Source organism: Pseudochaenichthys georgianus, unplaced genomic scaffold, assembly GCF_902827115.2.
Source record: "Pseudochaenichthys georgianus unplaced genomic scaffold, fPseGeo1.2 scaffold_707_arrow_ctg1, whole genome shotgun sequence".
Lineage (NCBI taxonomy): Eukaryota > Metazoa > Chordata > Actinopteri > Perciformes > Channichthyidae > Pseudochaenichthys > Pseudochaenichthys georgianus.
Genome location: NW_027263261.1, coordinates 1 through 12,562, shown reverse-complemented (window position 1 = coordinate 12,562; position 12,562 = coordinate 1). Strand labels below are relative to the sequence as shown.

General features: G+C 41.4%; 1 protein-coding gene across 1 annotated transcript; it reads left to right on the top strand.

The window, feature by feature from the left end:
• Positions 1-2,329: 2,329 nt before the first annotated feature.
• Positions 2,330-10,704, top strand: LOC117443950 (zinc finger protein 239-like). Its single transcript, XM_034079729.2, has 2 exons — positions 2,330-2,362; positions 9,558-10,704. The coding sequence occupies exons 1-2, from the start codon at positions 2,330-2,332 to the stop codon at positions 10,191-10,193; spliced, it is 669 nt and encodes a 222-aa protein (XP_033935620.1). The 3' UTR covers positions 10,194-10,704.
• Positions 10,705-12,562: the final 1,858 nt, after the last annotated feature.

The window sequence follows — 12,562 nt, the reverse complement described above, 5'->3', positions numbered from 1 at the left end:
CCACCGTTCCCAGAAATGCATCCGCGGAGGAGCCATCTGTGTATCCGTCTCAGGTCGATTAAATGGATTCCTTGCGTCCCTCACTTGCGTCGTTTCCCTGCCTCTAGTCGCTCCCTCCAGGGAAGCATGGAGGGACGCAAGGAAACCACGAGAAGCAGGGAAACGAGTTTTAAGAGCAATGGGACGTCCTTTCCTCCGGAGCGTCACGTGAAGCCACGTCCGTTTGTGATGACGCCGCACAGCTGATCGTCTGACAGCAGCTCTGTCCCCGTTGTTTCCACACACCCCCGCCTCTGTTAGCACACATTACTGACACAAACTGTTCCATCTGTTGTAGACCCACATAAATAAAATAAAATAAGAACTCTTTCTCAAAAAAGATAAACGCCATTCTTAAAATGTATAAACGAACAATAGTTAGATTAATATTGATTAGAGTGCACAATAGAAATAAAATAATTGAGAGAAGAAAGAGAGATATGTTATCTACCGGTGCCAGCAGCAGGGGCCGTGTTGTTAGCATCTGGTTAGCAGTTAGCTCGCTGCACTAACGGACATACGGAGCTGTTGGTTCCACAACAAGCTGTAGGAGTCCTCTCCTCTCAGACGGAGAGGCTCAGGTGAGCTAAAGGACTCTCTGAGTGTTTAGATAGTTCACTTTAGTCCAAGTTATCTCAGTGGGTCTCAAACGGTCTGGTCACAAATTATTCAAAAGATTATTTCCGCGGCACACCTTCATATGATCATTATCGTTATAAAACAAATAAGAGAATAAAGGAAAAACAGTTATGAAATACTATATGGCAGTAAAACAAGAATACAGTTTGAAAGGGGAGTGATTTGTAAAATATCCATAAAGAAAAAGAATATCTGCTTCCAGTTGTGTTTCATCTGGTGTTGAGAGAGGTCTCCATAGATCTCTCATGTTGCTCTCAAAGTGCACCAGATTGATGCTTTTAACTTCAATATTAAAAAAAATCTTCCCGGGGGAGCATGCCCCCGGACCCCCCTAGAGGAGGTGAGGTCCGCTCCCCACTCGTAAAAAATAGCACCTTACCCCCGCCTATATGCCGAGCTGATTATCGAGCCTTACAGTCGCGGGTGTACTGTGTGTGTGCGTGTGGGGAGTGCTTTTGTGCGTGCTCTAAAGTGCCCGTAATAGTGTTCACTGGAGTCCAGCACCTCAGCACCCCCACTCAAAATATCTTCCCGCGCCTCTGCATATAAACCTGAGGCGGAAACCCCTCTTGTCTGTCAGTGTGATTATGACTGATTTTAGTAAGTAACGAAGTAACGCGTGTCGGGGCAATGTTAGTAACTGTAGTGTGATTACTGAATTACAAAAGTAGCGAGTTACACTACTCCGTTACCGACAAAAGTAATATTATTACAGTAACGCGTTACAAAGGAGCGGCATTTCAAAACACTGCACAAACGCTACGAGACGGAATTCCCTCCTAATTCTGCCCTACGCTCCAAAAGGGGAGGGGCCTGAAAGCACAGCTAAATGCACAGCAGTCCATTTTCACCAGGCCCAACAACAAGAGCAAGGCTGCTACCAGAGCACCTTATCGTGTCAGTCACGTTCTTGCGAAACACATGAAGTCTTTCAAAGACGGTGAAGTTGTGAAAGAAGCCTTCCTGGAGGCTGCCGACGCGCTTTTTGGGACAGTAAAAAACAGTAGCATTTCAACAGGTTTTTGATATAATAAAAACTCATCTGCAGCTCTGCTCGATCTGCAGTGCCCATGTGCGAGATGGTCCGCCATATTGGACAACTCCGGACGGCAAACCAAGTAGGAAGACATTGACACAGTGGCTTTTGGCAAAGCTCAAAAATAAAACGAGAGATAGATGAGTTATTGTTATTACAACGTGACTTCACTATTATTTAACAACTCTTTTTATTGGCTTCTTTTATTTGGGGTTCAGTACATTGTCAGAATAAGTGAGGAATGAATTTAACTTCTGTTAGACAGCCATATGCCATACGTATTTGCATACATTCACAGTAAATATGTATTCAGTATGATAGCTGTCTAACAGACGTTAAATCCATTCCTCACTTCTTCTGACGACGTACTGAACCCCAAATAAAAGAAGCCAATAAAAAGAGTTGTTAAATAAAAGTGAAGTCACGTTGTAACAACAATAACTCATCTATCTCTCGTTTTATTTTTGAGCTTTGCCAAAAGCCACTGTGTCAAGGGTCCATCTTGGGTTGCCGTCCGGAGTTGTCCAATATGGCGGTCCATCTCGCACATGCGCAGTACCGATCGGGCAGGGGGACGGGTCGGGTAGTGACGTGACAGGAAGAAACAGAAACAAGATGGAGGATCAGCGGAGGGCACGCGGATCTCAGGTCAGAAACAACTATTTTATAAAAGCAGAAATCCAGTATTAATTCCTCTGTTGAGTATTTGTAATATGTTTGACTGCCGAAGCCACACACAGTCTAGTGTTCGACACACTTATCTCATCTTATTCTCCTTCTTCCGCCGCACATGTTGTCACGCTACTCGTCCGGTGTTCCGGGTTAACTGGTTTACAGAGGTGTTTACAGTGGCCTTCGACTGAAATACACATTTCGATCGCTTCTTCTGTCGTTTACATACATCTTTTGGTATATTTGGCTCGGTAGGAAGACTTTGATGCACATTCAGTACCAGTGTGTGAGGTTGTGGTTACGATGGAGATATCCGGACGCGAACAGCGAGGACTACAACAAGAAAAACGAGTTGACTGGGGATGTCTGTTCAAAACATTGCAAACTCCAATAAATCACTTAAACCAGCTATTGTTGCCAGACTTATCACTGAATATCGTTCCTAATGTGATGCCAAGTCCACCTGAGACCTGTGTGCCTTCAGACAGCCTCCAGGGAAGCACAGGTTGTTTACTCACAGTTTGAAAGCAGCGTGGAGAAGTCTTCAGCTGTGACCTGTAAACATCCGCCCAGGTTAAACTGGGTTAAGACTTCTGTGGCTATCTACCAGCGATCATGTTTAATATGAAAGACTACACACATATTTATCCCTTTTATAAAAACGGTATTCTGCAGCACTCATCCGGATAACATGTGACTGCAGTGTTAACTCGTTTTGCAAAGCAGCAGAAATGTCATTGCTGCATTGCATCCCGATCCGATCTTTATGCAATGCTTTAAGAGAAAAAAAAGGAGAAAAGCATTCAAGTTGTCCCCTAAGGTTATTTTTTATTTAAATGACAGTACCCAACTATCCATTCTATCCAACATGGATATAGCTTCTTTTTTTCACAGCAGCATTGGATCAGTTCAGTTGTGCAGCATTGGATCAAAACAAAATAAAGCTTATCAGTGGTCCACCCAGGGCCGGCCCTGACCAATTTGCCGCCCTAGGCAAGATTTTAGCTTGCGCCCCCCCCCAAAATGCAGACACTCACTATGATTCGCGCGTGCACGGTTGTGGCATGACTACCAACACAGAAAGATATTGACACAAGATGTGTGCAACTGTATTTAGTTTCCTATCCATGTGAACATGATTTAAGTAGGGGGGGACCTCACCTCTTCTAGGGGGGTCCGGGGGCATGCTCCCTCGGGAAGACTTTTTTTTTTTATATTGAAGTTAAAAGCATCAATCTGGTGCACTTTGAGAGCAACATTAGGAGATCTATGGATTCATCTCTCAACACCAGATGAAACAGAACTGTAAGCTGATTTTCTTTTTCTTTATGGATATTTTACAAATCACTCCCCTTTCAAACTGTATTCTTGTTTATTAATAACAACTTTTTTGTACTGTCAGTATTTTATACCTGTTTTTCATCTATTCTCTTATTTTTTATAACTATAATGATCATATAAAGGTGTGCCTTTGCCTCACTGAGCTGAGGTTATCAGAGCCGCTCAGTCTTTCAGGAGACAGCTCTCTAAAGCTCTCCCCCCCGCGGCCGCTTACACAGTAAATTCCAATGTTAATAAAAGCACACAGAAGCTGTGCACGTTTTTTGGGAGTTTAATTTATTTTAAATGAATACAAATACAAAATTAAAACCTATAATTGCACACTACAACCATTATTTAAAAGAAAAGAACAATTTCACATAAACCTCTGGTTTTTACTGGGACTGGGGCAGTTCAACTTGATTTTGGGGGGGTGCCATAGTTTATGGGCGCTGTACGCAATATATACGTAGTTCTGTTAGTATAAGATAATAAGATGTACTTTGTTGATCCAAAATCGGGAAATTGTGTTATGAAATTTAAAAAAATATATTTTTTCAATTTCTAACTTCTTTTTTTCTTCTTTTTTTTCCCGGCGCCCCCTATGGGTTGATGCGCCCTTAGCATTCTCCTATACTGCCTATGCCGAGGGCCGGCCCTGGGTCCACCACAAAATAACCATGTAAATAAATTGAGTGCAGTAACAAAACAAAAATAACTCTACTGGAAAGAGGTAGCTTGACTAGCTTCACAAGTTCACATTCAGTCACAAATAATAAAATAAAATAAAAATGTGGCTTAGTGCAGAATTCTAGCCTTAAGGCGAGACACCCCAGTTGAATAGGGTAATTTTTTTAACTTAAAGTTATCAGCTAGACATTTCTCCAGTTAATTACTTACAATAAGGCAATTGTCTTTTGTATTACAAGTTTTCTGAAATAGCATGTTTAAATATGCAAATTAACCATTATCTCATTAAATATGCACATATTTTAATACATTTCACTTTTGGATAAAGCCAGATTCAAAATTCTTGTTTAATTTTGTAGTCATATTAGTATCTAAGGCTTTTACAGAAGGGATATTGGATATCTCTTTTTATCACTCCATAAATCAGAAAATACTGTCAACAGCCCTAAAATATCCATTTCCGCCATGTTTTTAGGTGTACAATGTTGTATAATTCAGGCTATGAATGATATATGAACAAACCCTTCTGTAAAAGCCTTCATAATATTGATAGGAATATAACTGGAAGGTTTGGTGTCTCTACGTGCTATTGAAGTTGAGATTCCGAACTCAGAGTAGGAGAAAAAACTCATTTTCAGAAAACGACCGTTAAAGATTGCAGTGAGGCGCTAGCTAAACCCTGCTGTTCTCTGGATGACAGTTTGCGCATCGACGCACTCCGTGAAGGTATTTCATGTTCGGGGTCATTTGTTTTTTGTATAACCTTGCTTCGTGCAAGTGACAATTGTTGTCGTCTTCTCTGTGAAAGTTTTTTTCGCCGTTCTTTTGCCATTTTGAGATTTCAATTAATAGCGGAAAGCTAATCAGGAAGTGTTTTAGCACACCACGTGACGCATCTGAACGAATCACGTTGTCAGAAATTGACAACAGCCAATGAGATTTAGTTTCTTGGTTTAAGACCACTTTGTGCTTTCACGATTGGTTGCTGATACAAAGGAAATGACCATATTTGGATCCGATGAGATTGTACAGGAGAGACGGAGCTTTCCAGCGATACCTCTGTTGACATGGTGCACAGAGCAGTCGCGGTACTTTATGTTACGTTAGAATGCTAACTTTTGGTGAATTTAGGAGAAATCTCCAGACGCAAATAGACAAACTATAGTAAAATAAACACATAAATGTGTATTTTGTACGTTTTCCTTCCAAAAGCCTGAAAGAAAACATGTTATAGAATCAAAATAGCACAACATCTCAAAATTGACCAGTACTTGAAAAACGATGTCTTTGCCTGCCGTGTCTCGCCTTAAGACTAACTAGTCTAGTAATAATGCAATGAACAACAGCAGCTTAACATAACATGAATAAACAAAGTATTATATTTCCATCTTACTGGAGTAACACAATTCAATAGTAGTCATCAGCAAACCACTTCTTTTTGTTATCCTACAGTATTGTTGTTTTATAGTTATTTGTTAATGTAACCCAATTTGTGTTCTTTGAAATTGAAAAGGATATCGCATTGTGTTTGTTACTTTCGTTGCAGTTGTATATATCTTAAGTGTAATTTGGCTTGGCTTCCTATTTGTAGACATGCTTTTATTTTGAAGGAGAGGTAGCGCTGTTGACAGGAAGTTGTTGTTGCTTTGGAAACAACGTGACAGAGATTAACGGAGAAAAGTAATATCTACATATAAAGACGGAGAAAGTAAACGATAACGTTTATGGTTAAGTGTTAGCACCCCCCGAAGAGGCACAAGCTCTTACGTTGATATTGGAGATTTCAAAAAATTAAATAAATCTGTTCTTTCCACCACGCGGAACCTCCTTCTTGCAAACATTGCATCTGGCTGTTACACTGCCTTCGCTTTCAATTTTATAATACTTCCAAACTCCTGACATTTGCTCTGTCTCGACTCCCGAGTCACCAGCTGAACGGAGCCTCTCGTTAGCTTACTGCTACTAGTAGACACTGCGCCCACTCTGTTGCCAGATTTGAGAGAAATAAGCAACCAGGTCTATGAAAACAAGCCCAAAAGAAGCAACACATACATGATGTTGTGTAATTTCAAACCAAAGCTAAGGCCTCAAGATGACTTTAAGACGTGAACATGCTCATTTTTGTTTTGTAACATTAAATAAAATATTTTTTTTAAGGATTCCCGATCCTCGATCTTTTTCTCCCGATTCCGATCTTTTAAAAATCACGTGATCGGCTCCGATCCCCAATCACGTGATCGGATCGGGACATCTCTACTTATAATATATGATATACATATTATAGTAGGCATTTGCTTAGAAATATGATATACTAACTGAGGTCTGTATCAAGCCTCATTAAGACCCACCGAGATCAGATATCCTAGTCTATCAGCCTGCGAGCCCACATTATGTTGATGAGTGTTAATTTTACATATGTGTTCTTGTGCACACATAAAGTTCCAATATGCAAATCAGCAGTAGGGCCTGGCTCATTTCGTGGCATCTGCAGGCAGTGGCAAGTACTTCCGGCATCTGCCACAGAGGCCACTACTCCGTGGTATCTGTGGCAAGTACTTCCGGCATATGCCACCGATGCCACAACTTGCCGAGGCATCTGCCGCTGCTGAGCGGGAGTTGCCACAAGATGCCAGAGTAAGAGAAGGTTTACTGTAGCTGCCACTCGCCTTCCGTGGCAAATACTGCTATTTAAACCCGTATTTATCGTGTAAAATGTTGCTGTTTAGGCATGACTTTATCGAACTGATCTGTACACAGGACTGATGTGCGATCTCTATTTTTCAAAAAGATTATATGGCAATTCACCTTTATTGAAAGCATACATTTAGGGGGAAACAAATAAAAAAACGAATATCCGAATAATGAAATTGAAACCCGAATAGTTGGCCACCGAACGAATAGTCGAATATTCGGGTACAGCCCTATACATCTGTATTTATTTTAAGATCTTTTCATCAATCATACGTATTGGGATCATTGGTATTAATGTGGACCGGAGCGAGAGGGTGACGAGCATAAGTTTCACTTTCCTTTTTAATTCAATTCCAGCTTTGGTCCTGAAGAATATATTTCTTTGTTGTCCACGTTCATAAAGCAAAGCAGCAGCATCAGAGCACGGTGCAGAGTCTCCAGATGAGTTTACAGTAGTCTCTCGTTCTTATTGAACATCCATGTTTGTAGTCCGCTGTATAGAAAACTGTAGTTTACATGGTTTCCCCACAGCAGGAGACGCACATTCAGGACGTCCGCTGGCGCATCATAAACACGTCGGATAGTGAAAGTGCAGTCGGATTCTCTAAAGTACTGCAGTCTCTTCTCCTAAGTCCTTTTGAATTCTCCTATCCACTATCCCTTAACCCCGTGACGTTTCACTCAGAGGTCAAGGAATAGACGATAGGAGCTGATTTTTGGATTATTCCACTGCAGCCCAGGTCTCACGATTCTCAAACCTACAGCAATACAAAGCTGCCCTCTCCCCTGCCCGCTCCACCTACTCTCAGTTAATCCACAAACGCTCTTCTCCACAATAATCAAACTGCTCAGCCCCCTGGACAACACCTCTCAGTCATTCACAGTTGACATATGCAACTCTTTTCTCACATTTTGCCGAAGCAAAATAGACAACATCTACAGCAGCTTAACCACCACCACACCTGCTCCCCCTCAAGCCACCTGCTCCCCCTCAAGCCACCTGCCAGATTCCGCTCAAACCACAGCACCAAAACCACCAAGGACCTTCTCCTCTCCTCCGACGCCGGTAACCTCAACATCCTCATCCTCCTCGACACCATCAATCACTCCAACCTCCTCACCCGTCTTGAAACCACCTTCAACATCACTGCCCTCTCTTGGTTCACATCATACCTATCTGACAGACACCAGTTCATCTGCATCCATAACTGAAAATCCCCCAAGGTTCAGTTCCCTGCCCCCTCCTCTTCATCCTCTACCTGCTTCCCCTTGGTCACTTAATCCGCCGTCATGGACTTCAATTCCACTGCTTTTGCCGATGACACCCAGCTCCTCCTCTCCACCAAGTCCTTCTCCACTGCGATACATCTGAAATAATCATCATTGGACCTAAAAAGCTCAACACATCGATCCAAAACTTCACCCTCAACATAGACGGTTTCCCAGTTCTAACCTATCCTCACATCTGGAACCTAGGCATCATATTCGACCAAACCCTCTCCTTCAACCAATACATCAAGAACTCCGCCGCCCGTCTACTCACCCGACCCAAATCCGTGACCCCATCACCCCGTCCTCATTGAGCTCCCCCCCCCCCCCCCCCCCCCCCCCCATCAGGACCAACCTCCTGCCGCCCCCCCCATCAGGACCAACCTCCTGCCGGCCCCATCAGGACCAACCTCCTGTCACCCCCGATCAGGACCAACCTCCTGTCCCCCCCCATCAGGACCAACCTCCTGTCCCCCCCAATCCAGGCCAACCTCCTGTCCCCCCGCCATCAGGGCCACCCTCCTGTCCCCATTCATTTTTACTATTATATATAATAATACGGATACAAGCGGCCGAGATGGGTTTTCTCCGCAGGGTGGCTGGTGTCTCCCTTAGGGATAAGGTGAGAGGTTCGGTCATCAGGGAGGGACTCGGAGTTGAGCCGCTCCTCCTTGGCGTCGAAAGGAGCCAGTTGAGGTGGTTTGGGCACCTAGTTAGGATGCCACCTGGGCGCCTCCTTAGGGAGGTGTTCCAGGCACGTCCAGCTGGGAAGAGACCAAGGGGCAGACCTAGGACCAGGTGGAGGGATTATATATCTTCGCTGGCCTGGGAGCGCCTTGGGATCCCCCAGTCAGAGCTGGTTGATGTCGCCAGGGAAAAAAAAGTTTGGGGCTCTCTGCTGGAACTGCTACCCCCGCGACCCGACCACGGATAAGCGGGAGAAGATGGATGGATATAATAATACGATGTTATGCAGAATTAGGGCTTTTGATGCTGGTTCTTTCAGTATGTTTAAAATAGTTTTTTACCTTTACTGCTGCATTTGAGTGATTCTTTAACAGTTTAATAACATTTGTCGAGAACGATTAGTTGAAAATGACAGCTCAATTACTTTTGTTTTTGTTCAAGAAGACATGATGCAAAAGATTGTCAAAAAATGTGCTTAATGAATGTCTCTCTCTCTGTATGTCTGTTGCTTTAGAACCAGAGAGGAACAGAGGGACTCAAACTGCACAGCTGTGACCTGTGTGACAAATCCTTCAAAGCCTCTGGACAATTAAAGATTCATCACAGAGTTCATACTGGAGAGAAACCGTACAGCTGTGACCTGTGTGGGAAAACGTCTTCTACTGGTAGTCAGTTAAAAGTCCACCAACGCATCCATACTGGAGAGAAACCGTACAGCTGTGACCAATGTGGGAACACATTTGCCGTTAAATATGCTCTTCAAGCCCACCAGCGCATCCACACTGGAGAGAAACCCTACTCGTGTGAAACGTGTGGGAAATTGTTCAGATCATTGAGTAACTTAAGAAAACATGAATGTACTCACACTGGAGAGAAACCATTTAGCTGTGACCAATGTGAGAAGCTTTTTTCTGGGATAAGTAGCCTAATATCTCACCGTGTCAGTCACACTGAAGAGAAACCGTACTGGTGTGAAACATGTGGGAAATTGTTCAAATCATCAAGTACCCTTAGGAGACATGAACGCATTCACACTAGAGAGAAACCCTATTGGTGTGAAACGTGTGGGGAATTGTTCACATCATCAGGTCACGTTAGGAGACATGAATGCACTCACACTGGAGAGAAACAGTATAAATATGACGAGTGAGAACAAATGTGCTGCTCCGCATTGACCCGAAGACCTTGGTTGTATACACTGTTGGAAAGAGGAGATTCCTAGCTTTCTAATGATATCAGGATTGTTTTTGTACTCCAAATGTTAAGCGAAATATGTCACATTATATAATGATTGTCATCGTTTTGAGAAAAAGGCCTTTAAAGTTTCCTCTTCTCTGGAATCCATGAATACGATTAATTATTAGCGGAGCAAACTGAACTCTGGTTTCAACAAATGTTTTTAATTTTCTGAGCTGGCCATGTTTGCAAGTTAGTTCAAAAATAAGCCTTGTTTGATTAATCAAATGTAAAACTTAAAAAAGTTGTAGAGTCAGTAATGAACTGGGGAAGTTTATTGGTGATATCTTTAAGTTACTTTTTTGTTTTTAAAACATATTTGAGTGTTGCATATACCATTGTGTACTCTTTTTGTGATAAATACATACTTTTTTTTGTACTTTTGTATTTTCAATTGAACCATTGCAAGTTTTCCCCCGAATAGAAAAAAGTATCTGACATGTTTTGTTTCATTTCCTAATAAAAAAGGAAACTTGTCCAAAAGCTTGTTCTGTGTCTCTGAATATGCTTTTAGTCATTTGGTCCACACATTGATCACAGCTCCTTCACAGTTAAACTATCCTTCATTAAACCCTGAAAGACAAGGGGGGGTTGTTGACTCCAGAGAAGAAGAAGGGTAGCCTTCTTAAACCAACTTCGTAACTTTACTTATTTCTAACTAACCTTATGATTTTACTCGATTCGACCAAACTGTACTTGTAACTTCAAGTTCATGGCTTGAAGCCAAGGGAGCAGCAGCGCACATGGCAGTAGAGCACTACAGGCAGAGCTGCTGACTGGAATCTGTGGAAGACGTTTCTCTGGAAGTACGTCTTGGTAAGTTATTCAGCTTCACTGAGTATTTGCATTGTCAGCCGTACTTACACGAAATTAAATGTTGGCAGGTAACTTTACTGTTTATAAGGTCAATATGGCAAAAACTCCTGGCAGGCTAATCTTAATGTTAGCTAATAGCAAAGGTAGCTAACGTTAACTAAAACCACCGTGCCATAAGAGCTTCTCTGAAATGAATTGAAAATGTTAAATGCTTATTAAAATCATGCTAACAAATTATAAATAACTATGGGCTTAGATATGTCAAATCATTTGTGTGTAAATATGTGATTTATAAATGTAAAACACCATCCACAAATGCAATTACATCCACAAATGCATTTACATTTGCAAATAAATGTGCAAATGTAAAACGGATCTCCAAATACGCAACATATTTTATCTCTTTAACATGTACAACTTTCCATCAGGTATTTGTGAATCCATTTTGTATTTGTCAAGCAAATACCTGTACTTTCTACTTCTTACATGTTGAACACAAATACCTGTACTTTCTACTTCTTACATGTTGAACACAAATACCTGTACTTTCTACTTCTCACATGTTGAACTCAAATACCTGTACTTTCTACTTCTTACATGTTGAACACAAATACCTGTACTTTCTACTTCTCACATGTTGAACACAAATACCTGTACTTTCTACTTCTCACATGTTGAACTCAAATACCTGTACTTTCTACTTCTTACATGTTGAACCCAAATACCTGTACTTTCTACTTCTTACATGTTGAACCCAAATACCTGTACTTTCTACTTCTTACATGTTGAACCCAAATACCTGTACTTTCTACTTCTCACATGTTGAACACAAATACCTGTACTTTCTACTTCTCTCATGTTGAACTCAAATACCTGTACTTTCTACTTCTTACATGTTGAACTCAAATACCTGTACTTTCTACTTCTTACATGTTGAACCCAAATACCTGTACTTTCTACTTCTCTCATGTTGAACTCAAATACCTGTACTTTCTACTTCTTACATGTTGAACACAAATACCTGTACTTTCTACTTCCTACATGTTGAATTCAAATACCTGTACTTTCTACTTCTTACATGTTGAACTCAAATACCTGTACTTTCTACTTCTTACATGTTGAACTCAAATACCTGTACTTTCTACTTCTCTCATGTTGAATTCAAATACCTGTACTTTCTACTTCTCTCATGTTGAACTCAAATACCTGTACTTTCTAGTTCTTCCATGTTGAACACAAATACCTGTACTTTCTACTTCTTACATGTTGAATTCAAATACCTGTACTTTCTACTTCTCTCATGTTGAACTCAAATACCTGTACTTTCTAGTTCTTCCATGTTGAACACAAATACCTGTACTTTCTACTTCTTACATGTTGAACTCAAATACCTGTACTTTCTACTTCTTACATGTTGAACTCAAATACCTGTACTTTCTACTTCTTACATGTTGAACTCAAATACCT